The 23617-nt window shown below is 36.2% G+C and overlaps 1 protein-coding gene across 1 annotated transcript in view; it reads left to right on the forward strand.

The window, feature by feature from the left end:
- The first annotated feature begins 5754 nt into the window (after nt 1–5754).
- LOC143054954 (uncharacterized) overlaps nt 5755–23617 on the forward strand; it is a 35548-nt gene continuing 17685 nt past the window's right edge. Inside the window, exons 1-3 of the mRNA XM_076228049.1 lie at nt 5755–5848; nt 18807–19068; nt 21587–22045. Of these exons, the coding sequence (XP_076084164.1) occupies nt 5834–5848; nt 18807–19068; nt 21587–22045 (736 nt within the window). The 5' untranslated portion in view covers nt 5755–5833. The remainder of the gene's footprint in view (nt 5849–18806; nt 19069–21586; nt 22046–23617) is intronic.

Consider the following 23617-nt stretch of genomic DNA (forward strand, 5'->3'; position numbering starts at 1 on the left):
GGAGGGTGTGAAGGGGGTATACAGATATTGGATGGTGTGGATGAGGTTTACAGATATAGGAAGGTGTGGATAGGATATACAGATAAAGGAGGGTATGGATGAGTTATACAGATATTGAATGTTGTGGATAGGTAATACAGATATAGGAAGTTGTGAATAGGTAATACAGATAAAGGTGGGTGTGGACACGGTATATTGATATGGGAGGATAGAGATAGGGTGTACAGATATAGGATGGTGTGGATTGGGTATACAGATACAGGAGGTTGTGAATTGGCTATATATATATTGAAGCAATTAGGGGCATAGACATATAGGATGGTTTATTGAAGTGTAAACAGGTGTATTAGGGTGTGGAATGGGTATACATATAGAAGTGGGTATGGATGTGTATAGACATGTAGGAAGCTGTGGATTGGATATACAGAAATAGGAGGGTGTGGATTAGCTATCTAATATGAAATATGTGGTAATCGTAATCTGTAATCGTTACAAATGTATTTGATTACATTTTCATCGGTTACTGTTCAATTACATTTCAATTACTTTAGTGAAATAGTTTGATGACATATAACCTATTTTAATAGAACATATGTAAGCATTCATTCCGAAAGAGTGCATATCTCTTATAAAATTATATTTTATATCCAGCTTTTTAAACTATTGTCTTCAATATTTGTCTTTAACCTTATAAAGACATTATATTTTGAAATAAGAAAAAAAGACCTAGATAAAAATTGAGTGCTGCGCTCCATTGAAATTTAAGTGTAATTTGCAATAAGATCTGAACTGTGGAATGTTAGTTAGATGTTGTAGATGAGTTATACAAATTTAGGAGAGTATGGATAGATTTAACAGTAGGACTGAACAGATCAGAAAAATATGTCTGAAACCAACACACATCAGGAACGGAGAGAAATGTGCAAAACAATTAAATAAAAGAAAAATAATAAGGTGCACCAATATAAAGAATAGGAAATGATGAAATGATACAACAATATAAAGAAAAGAAATTGATAGGGTGCAACAATATAAAGAAAAGAAATTGATAGGGGGTAATACTATAAAAAAAAGAAATTGATAGGGTGCAACACTATACAGAATATAGAATGATAGGGTGCAACACTATAAAGAATAGAAAATGATAGGGCGCAACAATATAAAGAATCCAAACAACATCTGATAAACAAATTTAATAATACTTTTAGATATTTGGATGATATTTTGGCTCTCAATAATGACGACTTCAGTATGTATATTAATGAAATTTATCCTGTTGAACTTACTTTAAATAAAGCTAATACTAATAATGACCACTGCCCTTTCCTCGATCTTGATATCTATATCACTAACGGAAAGCTGAATACTAAAATTTATGATAAAAGGGATGATTTTTCATTTCCTATTTAATTATCCGTTTTTAGATGGTGACGTTCCCTTGTCACCATCTTACGGTGTTTATATATCTCAACTTGTACGATTCGCTCGTGTATGTAACAATGTTTTAGATTTTAACGAGAGAAATTTATGTATTACTGAAAAATTATTACACCAGGGTTTTCGATATCACAAACTAGTCAAAACACTTACTAAATTTTATCATCGGTATAAAGACATCATTCGTAAATATAGCTCAACTTGCAGACTTTTTATACGTTCAGGTATTTCACATCCAATTTTTTATGGAAATATTCTTTATAAAGCTCAAAGGTGTCAGTATTCACCTCAGAAACTTACAAAACCTTTGAATAGACTTATTAAGAAGGGATATAATTACGATACTGTTGTCAAGTCATTAAAGATTGCATATTTTGGCGTTAATATTGAGTCACTGATAAGGTCTTTGCGTCGGAACTAAACACATTTATTCTGAAAACAGTTGTTGGCATGACACGGGTTATGTTCTTCTCATATATGTTATGATGGTATGATACTAAACCCCTAACGGGAAGGATTGTGCCTGATGTTCATATGATGAAATCATAATCTTTCAGTCAGTTTAATTGAAGTCTGGAGCTGGCATGTCAGTTAACTGCTAGTAGTCTGTTGTTATTTATGTATTATTGTCATTTTGTTTATTTTCTTTGGTTACATCTTCTGACATCAGACTCGGACTTCTCTTGAACTGAATTTTAATGTGCGTATTGTTATGCGTTTACTTTTCTACATTGGTTAGAGGTATAGGGTGAGGGTTGAGATCTCACAAACATGTTTAACCCCGCGGCATTTTTGCGCCTGTCCCAAGTCAGGAGCCTCTGGCCTTTGTTAGTCTTGTATTATTTTAATTTTAGTTTCTTGTGTACAATTTGGAAATTAGTATGGCGTTCATTATCACTGAACTAATATATATTTGTTTAGGGGCCAGCTGAAGGACGCCTCCGGGTGCGGGAATTTCTCGCTACATTGAAGACCTGTTGGTGACCTTCTGCTATTGTTTTTTTATTTGGTCGGGTTGTTGTCTCTTTGACACATTCCCCATTTCCATTCTCAATTCTAATGATAGGGAACAAATATAAAGAATATAGAATGATAGGGTGCAACACTATACAGAATAGAGAATGATAGGGTGCAACAATATAAAGAATATAGAATGATAGGGAGCAACACTTTAAAGAATATAGAATGATAGGGTACCACAATTTTAAGAATAGAGAATGATAGCGTGCAACAATATAAAGAATGGAGAATGATAGGGTGCCAATATAAAAAAATACACAATTATAAGGTGCAATACTTTAAAGAATAGAGAATGATAGGATGCAACAATATTTAGAATAGAAAATACAGGGATGCAACAATATAAAAAATAGAAAAGTATACGTTGCAACAATATAAAGAATATATAATAATAGGGTGCAACAATGTAAAGATAAAAAATTGCAACAATATAAGAATAGGGCATGATATATATGGTTTCAAAAATATAACGATTCGAGAATCATAGGTTGCAACAATATTCAGAAAAGAAAATGAAGGGGTGCAACAATATAAACAACAGTGAATTAGGGTGCAACAATATAAAGAATAGAAAATGATGGGTTGCAACAATATAAAGAAAAGAGAATGATTGGGTCCAACACTATAAAAAATAGAGAATTATAGGGTGCAACAATATAACGATTCGAGAATTATAGGTTGCAAGAGTATTCAGAACATAAAGTGATAGGGTGTAACAATATGCCAAAGAGAAAATGATAGGATATACAATATGAAGGAAAGGAATTGATGAAAGAGTGCAACAAAATAAAGAATAGAAAATGATGAAAGGGTAAACTAATATTTAAATACAGAATTATAGGGTGCAACACTATAAAGAATAGAAAATTAAAGGGTGTAACAATATGAAAAATAGACAATTAAAGGGTGCAACAACATTAGGAGTACAAAACAGAGAATGATAGGGTGCAACATTAGACAGAATAGAAAATGATAGAGTGCAACAGTATAAGGAATAGAAAAAAATGGGTGCAACAATATACATAATAGAAAATAATAACATGCAATTATATACAGGATAGAAAATGAAAGGGTACAACACTATAACGAATAGAAAATAATAGGGTGCAACAATATGAAGAGAGAAATGAAAGAGTGCAACAAAATAATAGGATGTTAATATAAAGAAAAGAAAATGATAGGGTGCAGTACTATAATACAATGCAAAATTATAAAGAACATAATTGATAGGGTGCAACAATATAAAGAATATAAAATGATAGGGTGCAACAATGTACAGAATAGCAAAAGACAATAACAATAACAATCAAAACAAAGGAGTAAACAAAGACTCACAAATCCAGAGGACAGTTATAAATAATAATTAAGAAACAACACGAACTCCATTAAAAACCGGGAGTGAAAATGAAAAGTCAAAATAGAAAAGGATAGATTGCAACAATGTAAAGAATATAAAATGAAAGAGTGCAATAAAAATAATTGGATGCACAACTATAAAGAATAGATAATGATAGGGTGCAACAATATTAAGAATAGAAAATGATAGAGTGCAACAATATAAAGAATGGAATGATAGGGTGCAACAATATAAAGAATAGAGAATGATAGGATACACTAATATAAAGAATAGAGAATAATAGGGTGTCAATATAAAGAATATAAAATGATAGGGTGCAACAATATAAAGAATAGAAAATGATAGGGTGCAACAATATAAAGAATAGAGAATGATAGAGTGCAACAGTTTAAAGAATAGAGAATTATAGGGTGCAACAATATAAAGAAATAGAGAATGATAGGGTGCAACAATATAAAGAATAGAGAATAATAGGGAACAACAAAATAAAGAATAGAGAATGATAGGGTACAACAATATAAAGAAAAGAGAATGATATGGTGCAACAATATAAAGTATAGAGAATGATAGGGGGAAACAATATAAAGAATAGAGAATGATAGGATACAACAATATAAAGAATAGAGAATGACAGGGTACAACAATTTAAAGAAAAGAGAATGATAGGGTGCAACAATATAAAGAATAGAGAATGATAGGGTGCAACAATATAAAGAATAGAGAATAATAGGGTACAACAATATAAAGAATAGAGAATGATAGAGTGCAACAGTTTAAAGAATAGAGAATGATAGGGTGCAACAATATAAAGAATAGAGAATGATAGGGTGCAACAATATAAAGAATAGAGAATAATAGGGAACAACAAAATAAAGAATAGAGAATGATAGGGTACAACAATATAAAGAAAAGAGAATGATAGGGTATAACAATATAAAGAATAGAGAATGATAGGGTGCAACAATATAAAGAATAGAGAATGATAGGGTGCAACAGTATAAAGAATAGAGAATGATAGAGTGCAACAGTTTAAAGAATAGAGAATAATAGGGTGCAACAATATAAAGAATAGAGAATGATAGGGTGCGACAATATAAATAATAGAGAATGATAGGGTGCGACAATATAAAGAATAGAGAATGATTGGGTGCAACAATATAAAGAATAGAGAATGATAGGGTGCAGCAATATAAAGAATAGAGAATAATAGGGTACAACAATATAAAGAATAGAGAATGATAGGGTACAACAATATAAAGAATAGAGATTTATAGGGTGCAACAATATAAAGAATAGAAAATAATAGGGTGCAACAATAAAGAATATACAATAATATGATGCAACAATAAAGAAAAATAGAAAATAATAGGGTGCAACAATTTAAAGAAAAGAAAATGATAGGGTGCAACAATGTAAAGAATATAAAATAATAGGGTGCAACAATAAAAAGAAATAGAAAATAATAGGGTTCAACAATAGAAAAAAACAGAAAAAATAGAGAATGTTAGAGTGCAACAATATTAAGAAAAGAAAACGATGGGGTGCAACAGTATAAAGAAAAGAAAGTGATAATGGTAAAACTTAATGAACTGGGAATAATTAGTAAAAAAATAGACGAATCAATAGTTTGAAATGAAGACACCAAAAACCCCCACAACCCCTCGTAAAGACATGCATATAAACGCATTTAGAATCTTCAAACTGCGAAGAAAATTACAAAAATCAAACGATGACAGATGGAGCTTATATATATAAAAGCCAATTTGAAGTCTTGAAAAAATTATGAAAAATAATCTAAATGTTGTCTAATCAGTTATATTTGATGTAGGAATATAATCTTGTTAGAATTGTTAAGATAAAATACAACATCACTCAGCTGCTACTAATTGTAAATTATGTGCTACAAAAGTCTTCTTTGTAATTAGCAGATGAAAGCAATTTACAAATGTGTCTGTATTTCAGGGTAAGACGCCATACGATCTAGCAGCAGCAAGAAAAGAGGGGCAATATAAAGAAGTGATGGAATACTTAGAAGTAATTGAAGTGTTAAAATGCAAATTCTTTCACTTTAAATAGTTGGATATAAAATAATTAAATAAATGTAAAAGATGAAAAACAGACTACCACCAAAAAGGAAAAACACATAAAACCATATAAGGTTACCCGGAAGGGTAGACTTTCTTTTACATCTGATACTAATAGTTAAAATTTCTCATTACAAAAGTAAAATTATGAAAGTAAAATATTTGTTTTTATGATATTTGAGCTATCTGTGGGTCCTGTAGTCACCATACAGTTACTATTGACATTGCGATGACAATGTGGTATATGTGGGTCCTGTAGTCACCATACAGTTACTATTGACATTGCGATGACAATGTGGTATCTGTGGGTCCTGTAGTCACCATATAGTTACTATTGACATTGCGATGATACTTTGGTATATGTAGGTCCTGTAGTCACCATATAGCTACTATTGACATTGCGATGACAATGTGGTACTGTGGGTCCTGTAGTCACCATACAGTTACTATTGACATTGCGATGACTATGTGGTATCTGCGGGTCCTGTAGTCACCATACAGTTACTATTGACATTGCAATGATAATGTGGTATCTGTGGGTCCTGTAGTCACCATACAGTTACTATTGACATTGCGATGACAATGTGGTATCTGTGGGTCCTGTAGTCACCATACAGTTACTATTGACATTGCGATGATAATGTGGTATCTGTGGGACCTGTAGTCACCATACAGTTAATATTGACATTGCGATGACAATGTGGTATCTGTGGGTCCTGTAGTCACCATATAGTTACTATTGACATTGCGATGATAATGTGGTATCTGTAGGTCCTGTAGTCACCATATAGTTACTATTGACATTGCGATGACAATGTGGTACTGTGGGTCCTGTAGTCACAATACAGTTACTATTGACATTGCGATGACAATGTGGTATCTGTGGGTCCTGTAGTCACCATACAGTTACTATTGACATTGCGATGACAATGTGGTATCTGTGGGTCATGTAGTCACCATATAGTTACTATTGACATTGCGATGACAATGTGGTCTCTGTGGGTCCTGTAGTCACCATACAGTTACTATTGACATTGCAATGATACTTTGGTATCTGTGGGTCCTGTAGTCACCATACAGTTACTATTGACATTGAGATGATAATCTGGTATCTGTAGGTCCTGAAGTCACCATACAGTTACTATTGACACTGCAATGACAATGTGGTATTGTGGGTCCTGTAGTCACCATACAGTTACTATTGACATTGCGATGATAATGTGGTATATGTCGGTCCTGTAGTCACCCTATAGTTACTATTGACATTGCGATGACAATGTGGTACTTAGGGTCCTGTAGTCACCATACAGTTACTATTGACATTGCGATGACAATGTGGTATCTGTGGGTCCTGTAGTCACCATATAGTTACTATTGACATTGCGATGACAATTTGGTATCTCTGGGTCATGTAGTCACCATATAGTTACTATTGACATTGCGATGACAATGTGGTACTGTGGGTCCTGTTGTCACCATATAGTTACTATTGACATTGCGATGGCAATATGGTACTGTGGGTCCTGTAGTCACCATACAGTTACTATTGACATTGCGATGACGATGTGGTATCTGTGGGTCATGTAGTCACCATATAGTTACCTATGACATTGCGATGACAATGTTGTACTGTGGGTCCTGTAGTCGACCTATAGTTACTATTGACATTGCGATACTAATGTGGTATCTGTGGGTCCTGTGGTCACCCTATAGTTACTATTGACATTGCGATGACAATGTGGTATCTGTGGGTCCTGTAGTCACCATATAGTTACTATTGACATTGCGATGATAATGTGGTATCTGTGGGTCCTGTAGTCACCATATAGTTACCTATGACATTGCGATGACAATGTGGTATCTTTGGGTCCTGTAGTCACCATACAGTTACTATTGACATTGCGATGATAATGTGGTATACGTGGGTCCTGTAGTCACAATATAGTTACCTATGACATTGCGATGACAATGTGGTATCTGTGGGTCCTGTAGTCACCATATAGTTACTATTGACATTGCGATGATATTGTGGTATCTTTGGGTCCTGTAGTCACCATATATATACCTATGACATTGCGATGACAATGTGGTATCTGTGGGTCCTGTAGTCACCATACAGTTACTATTGACATTGCGATGACAATGTGGCATCTGTGGGTCCTGTAGTCACCATACAGTTACTATTGACATTGCGATGACAATGTGGTATCTGTAGGTTCTGTAGTTACCATACAGTTACTATTGACATTGCGATGATAATGTGGTATCTGTAGGTCCTGTAGTCACCATACAGTTACTTTTGAAATTGCGATGTCAATGTGTTATCTGTGGGTCCTGTAGTCACCATACAGTTACTATTGACATTGCGATGTCAATGTGTTATCTGTGGGTCCTGTAGTCACCATACAGTTACTATTGACATCGCGTTGACAATGTGGTATCTGTGGGTCCTGTAGTCACCATACAGTTACTATTGACATTGCGATGACAATGTGGTATCTGTAGGTCCTGTAGTTACCATACAGTTACTATTGACATTGCGATGATAATGTAGTATCTGTGGGTCCTGTAGTCACCATCTAGTTACTATTGACATTGCGATGATAATGTGGTACTGTGGGTCCTGTAGTCACCATACAGTTACTATTGACATTGCGATGTCAATGTGTTATCTGTGGGTCCTGTAGTCACCATACAGTTACTATTGACATTGCGTTGACAATGTGGTATCTGTGGGTCCTGTAGTCACCATACAGTTACTTTTGACATTGCGATGATAATGTGGTACTGTGGGTCCTATTGTCACCATATAGTTACTATTGACATTGCGATGATAATGTGGTATCTGTTATTCCTATAGTCACCATACAGTTACTATTGACATTGCGATGATAATGTGGTATCTGTGGGTCCTGTAGTCACCATATAGTTACTATTGACATTGCGATGACAATGTGGTACTGTGGGTCCTGTCGTCACCATCTAGTTACTATTGACATTGCGATGACAATTTGGTATCTGTGGGTCCTGTAGTCACCATACAGTTACTATTGACATTGCGCTGATAATGTGGTACTGTGGGTCCTGAAGTCACCATACAGTTACTATTGACATTGCGATGATAATGTGGTATCTGTGGGTCCTGTAGTCACCATACAGTTACTATTGACATTGCGATGAGAATGTGGTATCTGTGGGTCCTGTAGTCACCATATAGTTAATATTGACATTGCGATGACAATGTGGTATCTGTGGGTCCTGTAGTCATCTTATAGTTACCTATGACATTGCGATGACAATGTGGTATATGTGGGTCCTGTAGTCACCATATAATTACCTATGACATTGCGATGACAATGTGGTATCTGTGGGTCCTGTAGTCACCATACAGTTACTATTAACATTGCGATGACAATGTGGTATCTGTGGGTCCTGTAGTCACCATACAGTTACTATTGACATTGCGATGATAATGTGGTATCTGTGGGTCCTGTAGTCACCCTATAGTTACTATTGACATTGCGATGACAATGTGGTACTGTGGGTCCTGTAGTCACCATACAGTTACTATTGACAATGCGATGACAATGTGGTATCTGTGGGTCATGTAGTCACCATATAGTTACTATTGACATTGAGATGACAATTTGGTATCTCTGGGTCATGTAGTCACCATATAGTTACTATTGACATTGCGATGACAATGTGGTACTGTGGGTCCTGTTGTCACCATATAGTTACTATTGACATTGCGATGGCAATGTGGTACTGTGGGTCCTGTAGTCACCATACAGTTACTATTGACATTGCGATGACAATGTGGTATCTGTGGGTCATGTAGTCACCATATAGTTACCTATGAAATTGCGATGACAATGTGGTATCTGTGGGTCCTGTAGTCACCATATAGTTACTATTGACATTGCGATGATAATGTTGTACTGTGGGTCCTGTAGTCACCCTATAGTTACTATTTACATTGCGATACTAATGTGGTATCTGTGGGTCCTGTGGTCACCCTATAGTTACTATTGACATTGCGATGACAATGTGGTATCTGTGGGTCCTGTAGTCACCATATAGTTACTATTGACATTGCGATGATAATGTGGTATCTGTGGGTCCTGTAGTCACCATATAGTTACCTATGACATTGCGATGTTAATGTGGTATCTTTGGGTCCTGTAGTCACCATACAGTTACTATTGACATTGCGATGACAATGTGGTATCTGTAGGTCCTGAAGTTACCATACAGTTACTATTGACATTGCGATGATAATGTGGTACTGTGGGTCCTGTAGTCACCATACAGTTAATATTGACATTGCGATGTCAATGTGGTATCTGTGGGTCCTGTAGTCACCATACAGTTACTATTGACATTGCGTTGACAATGTGGTATCTGTGGGTCCTGTAGTCACCATACAGTTACTATTGACATTGCGATGATAATGTGGTACTGTGGGTCTTGTTGTCACCATATAGTTACTATTGACATTGCGATGATAATGTGGTATCTGTGGGTCCTGTAGTCACCATACAGTTACTATTGACATTGCAATGATAATGTGGTATCTGTGGGTCCTGTAGTCACCATATAGTTACTATTGACATTGCGATGATAATGTGGTATCTGTGGGTCCTGTAGTCACCATATAGTTACCTATGACATTGCGATGTTAATGTGGTATCTTTGGGTCCTGTAGTCACCATACAGTTACTATTGACATTGCGATGACAATGTGGTATCTGTAGGTCCTGAAGTCACCATACAGTTACTATTGACATTGCGATGATAATGTGGTACTGTGGGTCCTGTAGTCACCATACAGTTAATATTGACATTGCGATGTCAATGTGGTATCTGTGGGTCCTGTAGTCACCATACAGTTACTATTGACATTGCATTGACAATGTGGTATCTGTGGGTCCTGTAGTCACCATATAGTTACCATTGACATTGCGATGATAATGTGGTACTGTGGGTCCTGTTGTCACCATATAGTTACTATTGACATTGCGATGATAATGTGGTATCTGTGGGTCCTGTAGTCACCATACAGTTACTATTGACATTGCAATGATAATGTGGTATCTGTGGGTACTGTAGTCACCATATAGTTACTATTGACATTGCGATGACAATGTGGTACTGTGGGTCCTGTCGTCATCATCTAGTTACTATTGACATTGCGATGACAATGTGGTATATGTGGGTCCTGTAGTCACCATATAGTTACTATTGGCATTGCGATGATAATGTGGTACTGTGGGTCCTGTAGTCACCATACAGTTACTATTGACATTGCGATGATAATGTGGTATCTGTGGGTCCTGTAGTCACCATACAGTTACTATTGACATTGCGATGACAATGTGGTATCTGTGGGTCCTGTAGTCACCATATAGTTACTATTGACATTGCGATGACAATGTGGTACTGTGGGTCCTGTAGTCACAATACAGTTACTATTGACATTGCGATGACAATGTGGTATCTGTGGGTCCTGTAGTCACCATACAGTTACTATTGACATTGCGATGACAATGTGGTATCTGCGGGTCCTGTAGTCACCATATAGTTACTATTGACATTGCGATGACAATGTGGTCTCTGTGGGTCCTGTAGTCACCATACAGTTACTATTGACATTGCAATGATACTTTGGTATCTGTGGGTCCTGTAGTCACCATACAGTTACTATTGACATTGAGATGATAATCTGGTATCTGTAGGTCCTGAAGTCACCATACAGTTACTATTGACACTGCAATGACAATGTGGTATTGTGGGTCCTGTAGTCACCATACAGTTACTATTGACATTGCGATGATAATGTGGTATATGTCGGTCCTGTAGTCACCCTATAGTTACTATTGACATTGCGATGACAATGTGGTACTTAGGGTCCTGTAGTCACCATACAGTTACTATTGACATTGCGATGACAATGTGGTATCTGTGGGTCCTGTAGTCACCATATAGTTACTATTGACATTGCGATGACAATTTGGTATCTCTGGGTCATGTAGTCACCATATAGTTACTATTGACATTGCGATGACAATGTGGTACTGTGGGTCCTGTTGTCACCATATAGTTACTATTTACATTGCGATGGCAATATGGTACTGTGGGTCCTGTAGTCACCATACAGTTACTATTGACATTGCGATGACGATGTGGTATCTGTGGGTCATGTAGTCACCATATAGTTACCTATGACATTGCGATGACAATGTTGTACTGTGGGTCCTGTAGTCGACCTATAGTTACTATTGACATTGCGATACTAATGTGGTATCTGTGGGTCCTGTGGTCACCCTATAGTTACTATTGACATTGCGATGACAATGTGGTATCTGTGGGTCCTGTAGTCACCATATAGTTACTATTGACATTGCGATGATAATGTGGTATCTGTGGGTCCTGTAGTCACCATATAGTTACCTATGACATTGCGATGACAATGTGGTATCTTTGGGTCCTGTAGTCACCATACAGTTACTATTGACATTGCGATGATAATGTGGTATACGTGGGTCCTGTAGTCACAATATAGTTACCTATGACATTGCGATGACAATGTGGTATCTGTGGGTCCTGTAGTCACCATATAGTTACTATTGACATTGCGATGATATTGTGGTATCTTTGGGTCCTGTAGTCACCATATATATACCTATGACATTGCGATGACAATGTGGTATCTGTGGGTCCTGTAGTCACCATACAGTTACTATTGACATTGCGATGACAATGTGGCATCTGTGGGTCCTGTAGTCACCATACAGTTACTATTGACATTGCGATGACAATGTGGTATCTGTAGGTCCTGTAGTTACCATACAGTTACTATTGACATTGCGATGATAATGTGGTATCTGTAGGTCCTGTAGTCACCATACAGTTACTTTTGACATTGCGATGTCAATGTGTTATCTGTGGGTCCTGTAGTCACCATACAGTTACTATTGACATTGCGATGTCAATGTGTTATCTGTGGGTCCTGTAGTCACCATACAGTTACTATTGACATTGCGTTGACAATGTGGTATCTGTGGGTCCTGTAGTCACCATACAGTTACTATTGACATTGCGATGACAATGTGGTATCTGTAGGTCCTGTAGTTACCATACAGTTACTATTGACATTGCGATGATAATGTGGTATCTGTGGGTCCTGTAGTCACCATACAGTTACTATTGACATTGCGATGTCAATGTGTTATCTGTGGGTCCTGTAGTCACCATTCAGTTACTATTGACATTGCGTTGACAATGTGGTATCTGTGGGTCCTGTAGTCACCATACAGTTACTTTTGACATTGCGATGATAATGTGGTACTGTGGGTCCTATTGTCACCATATAGTTACTATTGACATTGCGATGATAATGTGGTATCTGTTAATCCTATAGTCACCATACAGTTACTATTGACATTGCGATGATAATGTGGTATCTGTGGGTCCTGTAATCACCATATAGTTACTATTGACATTGCGATGACAATGTGGTACTGTGGGTCCTGTCGTCACCATCTAGTTACTATTGACATTGCGATGACAATTTGGTATCTGTGGGTCCTGTAGTCACCATACAGTTACTATTGACATTGCGCTGATAATGTGGTACTGTGGGTCCTGAAGTCACCATACAGTTACTATTGACATTGCGATGATAATGTGGTATCTGTGGGTCCTGTAGTCACCATACAGTTACTATTGACATTGCGATGAGAATGTGGTATCTGTGGGTCCTGTAGTCACCATAAAGTTAATATTGACATTGCGATGACAATGTGGTATCTGTGGGTCCTGTAGTCATCTTATAGTTACCTATGACATTGCGATGACAATGTGGTATATGTGGGTCCTGTAGTCACCATATAATTACCTATGACATTGCGATGACAATGTGGTATCTGTGGGTCCTGTAGTCACCATACAGTTACTATTAACATTGCGATGACAATGTGGTATCTGTGGGTCCTGTAGTCACCATACAGTTACTATTGACATTGCGATGATAATGTGGTATCTGTAGGTCCTGTAGTTACCATACAGTTACTATTGACATTGCGATGATAATGTGGTATCTGTAGGTCCTGTAGTCACCATACAGTTACTTTTGACATTGCGATGTCAATGTGTTATCTGTGGGTCCTGTAGTCACCATACAGTTACTATTGACATTGCGATGTCAATGTGTTATCTGTGGGTCCTGTAGTCACCATACAGTTACTATTGACATTGCGTTGACAATGTGGTATCTGTGGGTCCTGTAGTCACCATACAGTTACTATTGACATTGCGATGACAATGTGGTATCTGTAGGTCCTGTAGTTACCATACTGTTACTATTGACATTGCGATGAAAATGTGGTATCTGTGGGTCCTGTAGTCACCATACAGTTACTATTGACATTGCGATGTCAATGTGTTATCTGTGGGTCCTGTAGTCACCATTCAGTTACTATTGACATTGCGTTGACAATGTGGTATCTGTGGGTCCTGTAGTCACCATACAGTTACTTTTGACATTGCGATGATAATGTGGTACTGTGGGTCCTATTGTCACCATATAGTTACTATTGACATTGCGATGATAATGTGGTATCTGTTAGTCCTATAGTCACCATACAGTTACTATTGACATTGCGATGATAATGTGGTATCTGTGGGTCCTGTAATCACCATATAGTTACTATTGACATTGCGATGACAATGTGGTACTGTGGGTCCTGTCGTCACCATCTAGTTACTATTGACATTGCGATGACAATTTGGTATCTGTGGGTCCTGTAGTCACCATACAGTTACTATTGACATTGCGCTGATAATGTGGTACTGTGGGTCCTGAAGTCACCATACAGTTACTATTGACATTGCGATGATAATGTGGTATCTGTGGGTCCTGTAGTCACCATACAGTTACTATTGACATTGCGATGAGAATGTGGTATCTGTGGGTCCTGTAGTCACCATAAAGTTAATATTGACATTGCGATGACAATGTGGTATCTGTGGGTCCTGTAGTCATCTTATAGTTACCTATGACATTGCGATGACAATGTGGTATATGTGGGTCCTGTAGTCACCATATAATTACCTATGACATTGCGATGACAATGTGGTATCTGTGGGTCCTGTAGTCACCATACAGTTACTATTAACATTGCGATGACAATGTGGTATCTGTGGGTCCTGTAGTCACCATACAGTTACTATTGACATTGCGATGATAATGTGGTATCTGTGGGTCCTGTAGTCACCCTATAGTTACTATTGACATTGCGATGACAATGTGGTACTGTGGGTCCTGTAGTCACCATACAGTTACTATTGACAATGCGATGACAATGTGGTATCTGTGGGTCATGTAGTCACCATATAGTTACTATTGACATTGCGATGACAATTTGGTATCTCTGGGTCATGTAGTCACCATATAGTTACTATTGACATTGCGATGACAATGTGGTACTGTGGGTCCTGTTGTCACCATATAGTTACTATTGACATTGCGATGGCAATGTGGTACTGTGGGTCCTGTAGTCACCATACAGTTACTATTGACATTGCGATGACAATGTGGTATCTGTGGGTCATGTAGTCACCATATAGTTACCTATGAAATTGCGATGACAATGTGGTATCTGTGGGTCCTGTAGTCACCATATAGTTACTATTGACATTGCGATGATAATGTTGTACTGTGGGTCCTGTAGTCACCCTATAGTTACTATTTACATTGCGATACTAATGTGGTATTTGTGGGTCCTGTGGTCACCCTATAGTTACTATTGACATTGCGATGACAATGTGGTATCTGTGGGTCCTGTAGTCACCATATAGTTACTATTGACATTGCGATGATAATGTGGTATCTGTGGGTCCTGTAGTCACCATATAGTTACCTATGACATTGCGATGTTAATGTGGTATCTTTGGGTCCTGTAGTCACCATACATTTACTATTGACATTGCGATGACAATGTGGTATCTGTAGGTCCTGAAGTCACCATACAGTTACTATTGACATTGCGATGATAATGTGGTACTGTGGGTCCTGTAGTCACCATACAGTTAATATTGACATTGCGATGTCAATGTGGTATCTGTGGGTCCTGTAGTCACCATACAGTTACTATTGACATTGCGTTGACAATGTGGTATCTGTGGGTACTGTAGTCACCATACAGTTACTATTGACATTGCGATGATAATGTGGTACTGTGGGTCTTGTTGTCACCATATAGTTACTATTGACATTGCGATGATAATGTGGTATCTGTGGGTCCTGTAGTCACCATACAGTTACTATTGACATTGCAATGATAATGTGGTATCTGTGGGTCCTGTAGTCACCATATAGTTACTATTGACATTGCGATGATAATGTTGTATCTGTGGGTCCTGTAGTCACCATAAAGTTACCTATGACATTGCGATGTTAATGTGGTATCTTTGGGTCCTGTAGTCACCATACAGTTACTATTGACATTGCGATGACAATGTGGTATCTGTAGGTCCTGAAGTCACCATACAGTTACTATTGACATTGCGATGATAATGTGGTACTGTGGGTCCTGTAGTCACCATACAGTTAATATTGACATTGCGATGTCAATGTGGTATCTGTGGGTCCTGTAGTCACCATACAGTTACTATTGACATTGCATTGACAATGTGGTATCTGTGGGTCCTGTAGTCACCATACAGTTACCATTGACATTGCGATGATAATGTGGTACTGTGGGTCCTGTTGTCACCATATAGTTACTATTGACATTGCGATGATAATGTGGTATCTGTGGGTCCTGTAGTCACCATACAGTTACTATTGACATTGCAATGATAATGTGGTATCTGTGGGTACTGTAGTCACCATATAGTTACTATTGACATTGCGATGACAATGTGGTACTGTGGGTCCTGTCGTCATCATCTAGTTACTATTGACATTGCGATGACAATGTGGTATATGTGGGTCCTGTAGTCACCATATGGTTACTATTGGCATTGCGATGATAATGTGGTACTGTGGGTCCTGTAGTCACCATACAGTTACCATTGACATTGCGATGATAATGTGGTATCTGTGGGTCCTGTAGTCACCATACAGTTACTATTGACATTGCGATGACAATGTGGTATCTGTGGGTCCTGTAGTCACCATATAGTTACTATTGACATTGCGATGACAATGTGGTATCTGTGGGTCCTGTAGTCACCCTATAGTTACCTATGACATTGCGATGACAATGTGGTATCTTTGGGTCCTGTAGTCAACATATAATTACCTATTGACATTGCGATGACGATGTGGTAACAAACTGGTGACCTTTTTCTTGATTTAATCCTACATAGAAATAAATTATGCATTAACTGGTTCACACCCTTTTAAGTCGGATTTCTTCCCAGCTTAATGAATAATAAACACATTTTCTATAGGACCTTCATACAATAACATGATACTGTTTTCAATTTGTCAAAAATATATTTCTGATCTTCCTTAATCAGGTAAGAAAGAGACTTCAACTTCTGAAAGCAAAACATCTTAAATATTTAAGCAAATAAAAATCAATAGGACCCGTAAAATCACAGCCAAGCTCATCTTCACAAACGGTTAATAACATTATAATGCAATTCGTTTTTAAGGAGAATTTTCATTAGACGTTGACAAATACTTTGAAGGGGTAAACTCCACGTTCTACCAGTCTTTAACCAAGAAAGCCACCATTTTGAATTCAGTTTTTTTTTGGTACATGTATGTTATTATCACGAAAGATACATTTTGAGCTTTTAAATGTTCTTTTTATCAACGTTGAAATCATTATGAAGCGTACGAAATGTATGAATACCTCTAGAGTTGTATGTTGGACATCGTGGATATTCATATGACGTCACATTGATTAGTTGCTAAAGTCAATATGGTCAATGCACTAGTTTCGCATACTTTTCTATTTACGTCATTTTACGTCAAAATATTTATTCAAAATGGTACTTATTTTCATTTGCTGAAATAGAATGGAGATAATTGTATTGTATTACGCGTCGCTAGTTAACCTCAATTTGGGACAGTAAAGTCTTCGTTTTACGTATTCCAAACTTATCATACAAAACAGTTATCTCCTAATTAATCTTTACAATAAATTGATGCCTTCTTCAGTTGTTCTTAAACATGATTCTGTATAAACAAAGTACATATATTTAAAAAAAAAAGTTTTATGGATTTCCACAAGGGACATAATCAATAATAAAGTAAATGTACAAACAATGTTATTATTAGTATCTAAGTTTTATGACGTTAATTTTGATTCTTTGATGGTATTTTCTGTTCACGCCACTCATTATATACTTTATAGCCCATTACTTAACGTTGTGAAAACCCAAAACAACAAAATGTTTGAAAATATGGAGATACATTTGTACAAAAAGTTTGAATTGACAGGAAAAAAGCCTGATATTGTTATCTTTGCCTGATAGAGTTGCCACCTTTTTGTTTACCCAAATTACTTAACCATCTCAATTGAAAATGACAGAAAAAAACAAAATATTTAACAACCACTTTCCTTCTTAAATCATATGAATGGAAAACCGAGAATAAGTTATACACATTCGGAACATAATAACTGGTTCCCGAATACATAAATAAATGTCAGTCATTACAAGCATTCGAATAGTTCGAAATCTAGGTTGTATTAAAAAAACGTAATAGTTTCAGAGCCTTGTGATCAAAGAGGATATAAAATAAATAAAGTGTACTTTGCAAATTGTGATTCTTACTTCTTTATTAAACAATTTTATACGACAGCTACAATGTTTTTATATTGACTTATCGTAGTTACTTAAGACCGGGATAAACATAAATTAATGCACTAATTCTGTTAATTACATAGGAAATGACAGATCCCATTTTGACCAAACTCAGACAGTTGAATAGAAATGACTTCCAGGATCTTGTAGCTCTCGGAACATTTGCTTCCTATGAAAACAGGGTTTATTTGTCTGGGCCTTGTAACATTGGAAAATCGTCGCTTGCAAGTATTCTTATTGGCGAGGAAATTCCAAAGACGTGGTTTTCAACTGATGGACTAATTATTCATTTTGGAAGAAATGGCATCGACTTACAACAACGAAAGATGATTCCATTGGAAAAAGGTCTGTATTATATGTTTTACCACTAAACTGCTCAGAGTCTGAAAAGACCATATTTTGTGCTCAGTGACAATCAATGTCTTGACAAATTATCGACAGTACTGAATTTAAGTATCTAGATATAGGAAGATGTGGTATGAGTGCCAATGAGACAACTCTCCATCCAAAACTACTTTACTTAATAAATCTAATTAAGTACTTTATAATTGTGGTAAAGTCTGAATATTTTCTCGACCAGTCTTGGCCTTTTTCGTCCTGCCTCGACATGTCTCGCCTCAGTTTAAATATTTTTGTTGAATTTGGAGGTTTGTTCTTCCAACAGACTATTGGAATCCCAATGGGTACCAATTGCGCCCCTCTACTTGCATATTTGTTTTTATACTCCTATGAAGCAGAATTTATCCAAGGGCTTGTACAGAAAGGAGAAAAGAAATTAACCCAGTCTTTTAATTTCACCTTTCGGTATATTGATGATTTACTTTCTCTTAATAATAAATGATTCAGTGATCACTTACATTTAATATATCCAAATGAACTTGAAATTAAAGATGCTACAGACACAGGTAAATCTGCTTCATATTTAGACCCTTTTTTTGAAATGACTACTGATGGTATGTTGAATACAAAAATTTATGACAAACGCAATGGTTTTTTTATTTTCCTGTAGTCAACTTTCCATTTCTGTGTAGCAACATCCCCCAGCACCGGCATATGGAGTATATATGTCTCAATTGATACGTTACTCAAGAGCTAGCTCAAAATACGTTGATTTTGTTGAACATGTTAAACGAGGAATACTGCTTTCTGAAATGTTGCTAAGAAAGGGCTATGAATCACTCAAATTAAGGTCATCACTCAAGAAATTGTACGGTCGCCATCATGAGCTGATTGGCCATTATGACAAAAAATTGTCAAAAATCATATATGATATTCTTCCTCAGTCATCGTAACCTTCGGTCATTACCGAACTGAACAAAGAAATAATACGACGGGTGCGGTATACGGTGCTGGAAATGATACTCTTCCGGAGCACCTGATTTTACTCCCGGTTTTTAGTAGAGTTCATGTTGTTTCTTACTTATTATTTACAACTGTTGACAAAATGTCCTTTTGTTTTATGTGGCTTTGTTTACTCCTTGGTTTTGATTGTTATTGTCTTTCTATATTTTTTTTCAATTCATCTTGAATTCTCGGGAAAATCTGCAGCTACATGTATATTAATTACCGGTATCTCTTCATAAGGTATGAACCTTCTGGTTGTCACGTCAATAAAAATACAATATCAAGGGTCAGTATATAATATTATAATGATAAAAAAAACAGTTTTATGCATTTATGTTACTCTCTAGTCACTATAGTAAACACCCTTAATACATTACCGATTTGTTATGACAATTGAATGGCAATATGTCGACTTGGGGAGATATTTCCAAAATTTCCGAATGACTGTTATGTATGTCTCAGGACTTAAGTACCACTGCACGAAGCTGCTACATATCCTTAAAATGCTTTTTTTTACTCGAAAGCAAAAGGTTTAACTGCGACGGATCGAGCAGAATCAAGACCTGCTGAAATTTTATAGTACCATGTGGAAGTAAATGTCATCCTAAATGCAAGATACAATTAGCGATGAAAAATAATTGTGGCATCAATATTTGGTCACCGTGTTATGTTGCCTTTGCATTATAATATACATTTTCATGTAATCTCATTGGTTTATTTTTTAGATAAAGTAAATTGTATTATTGAAAAGTTTCTTATAAAATTGAGAATGGAAATTTAAAATGTGTCAAAAAGACAACCACCCTACCATAGAGCAGACAACAGCTGATGGCCACCAACAGATCTTAATTGCAGCAATAAACTCCTGCTCCCGGATGAGTCCTTTAGCCGGGTCCTAAACAAATATGTATACTAATGCATATTTGAAAAAAATGCCTGTATGGCTAAAATTTCATATGGTCCAATCCGTGAATAAACAAACAAGTATATACTAATATAGTCTGATCATACAAGTATGGTTGGAACATATGCGTATGGTCGGACCATATCATTATACGCATATGGACTTGACCAATCACATATGGTTAAAATACTCATATGTTCCGTAACATCAAAACCGAAGTGTTGACTACTGGGCAGGCGATACTCTCGGGAAGGAAACGTCGGTCAGTAGTGGCATCGACCCAGTGGTGTAAATAAGATCCAGGATTAAAATTGAGTACACCAGTCGCGTGTTTCGACGACATAAGACTCATCAGTGACGCTTATATCAAAATAGTTATAAAGCCAATCAAGTACAAAGTTGAAGAGCATTGAGGATCCAAAATTCCCTTGGATAGATAAATTATGTGCAACACAGTGGAAATTTGAACTCAGTTATTCTAATATCTAGGTGTCATTAAAATAAAATTATTTTGTAAGGCTTTCAAGAATAGGTTGACATCTATTTATTTTTAAATGTCCAGGGTCAAATTATTGCTTTTCTCATGCCTCTTCCTTATATTTTTAACCTTGTTAGGTAGTGGTGATGTTTTAGCAAAACTACTTCTCGGGAATCCAGAATTAAAGAAACAACCTAGTCTGCAAGATGAGAGTATAGAAAAAAATCCAGGTGATCCAAAGTCTAATGTTAAAACAAAGGGAAATCAATTAAATCTATCGAATGTAAATCTGGGTCCTTCAAACCAGGAACACATGTCATCGAAATCCAATCAGGAGACATCAAAAGACTTCAAGGAACAACCAATCCATACTGCCCATTCAATTCAAGATGACTTATTGGAGAAGATTAAGAAAGGTACAAATATCATGAATATAGCACCATCAGATCTGGTCGATTTTGGTGGGCAAAAATCGTTTGATATGACTCATCAGTTATTCATCCAGCACAGGGGAACGTTCATTCTGATGTTTGATGGACGAAAAGGTCTTTATACAGGATTGGCGGAATATCCACAAGGAGATGTTACTGCAGCATGTAAGTTTCTTTAAATAAGCAATTGAATTTCAAATGTTCTTAGTGATTATAATGATAAGGCCACGGTTTTTTAATTTGTTGGTTTACGGATTTTCTCCATGAAAAGTCGGGTCGGTCGGTCAGGAAAAAAAAGAAAAAAAAAAGATCTTACGAGACATAAAACTGATATGCAAAATAAATATATATATTTCACCTTTCTAATAATATGTGTGTCATACTATTTTGTCATCATTCTTAAATTTTAGTTTGATGAAATACTATTGCTCAGCTGTAAAAAAAAACATCGCATAACATTGTCTAATAATTTCCCGTAAAAAAGGGGTGCACGGACATAGACGAAATTAAATTGTCATTTCACAGATAATAAAAAGAGATTCACGTCAGTAGTTCTTATTTAAAACTTGTTGATGAATAATAATAAGCATGAAAACTGAAAGACAAAAATGTAAAAACGTCGTACGAAAATAAGTTTCAAAAACGTAATAGACTCGTCCACTGGAAAAAAACAGAAATTATATCGGGTTAAATAATCGTTGTCATGCATTCCTGTTTTTTTTATCAAAATTGACGATATATTTTTATCATCTATGAAAACAAGAAAACTTCAAATGATTTTTAAAATTCAGTACTTTAACTCGATGTCTTGAACTTCCACCTGTCCACATTTGGACAAGTCTATTTCTATGAGAACAGACATCTTACGGACTGGTGACGAATGAAGGAAACGAACTTATTGTGTAACTGGTTTTAAACACAGGTTTCGTTCCGCAAAATTATTTGCGCAAACGACATTTCAAGGTCATTTATAATTGATTTGTCTATTTTTAGAAATGTAACCTGAAAGTTTCATTCTTCACAACAGAAAGTGTCATCACTTCTGTAAGTGATTAATGCATTTCATTCCATAAACTAGAGGCTCCAAAGAGCCTGTGTCGCTCACCTTGGTCTATGTGAATATTAAACAAAGGAAGCAGATGGATTCATGACAAAATTGTGTTTTGGTGATGGTGATGTGTTTGTAAATCTTACTTTACTAAACAGTCTTGCTGCTTACATTTATCTCTATCTATAATGAACTTGGCCCAGTAGTTTCAGTGGAAAATGTTAATAAAAATTTACAAATTTTATGAAAATTGTTAAAAATTGACTTTAAAGGACAATTACTCCTTAGGGGGTCAATTGACCATTTCGGTCATGTGACTTATTTGTAAATCTTACTTTGCTGAACATAATTGCTGTTTACTGTTTATCTCTATCTATAATAATATTCAAGATAATAACCAAAAACAGCAAAATTTCCTTAAAATTACCGATTCAGGGGCAGCAACCCAACAATGGGTTGTCAGATTCATCTGAAAATTATACGGCAGATAAATTTTGATCTGATAAACAATTTTACCCCGTGTCGGATTTGCTCTAAATGCTTTGGTTTTTGAGTTATAAGCCAAAAACTTCATTTTACCCCTATGTTCTATTTTTAGCTGTGGCGGCCATCTTGATTTGATAGTCAGGTCACCGGACACATTTTTAAAACTAGATACACAAAAAATGATTGTTGCCAAGTCTGGATTA

Source organism: Mytilus galloprovincialis, chromosome 12 (genome assembly GCF_965363235.1).
Source record: "Mytilus galloprovincialis chromosome 12, xbMytGall1.hap1.1, whole genome shotgun sequence".
NCBI lineage: Eukaryota > Metazoa > Mollusca > Bivalvia > Mytilida > Mytilidae > Mytilus > Mytilus galloprovincialis.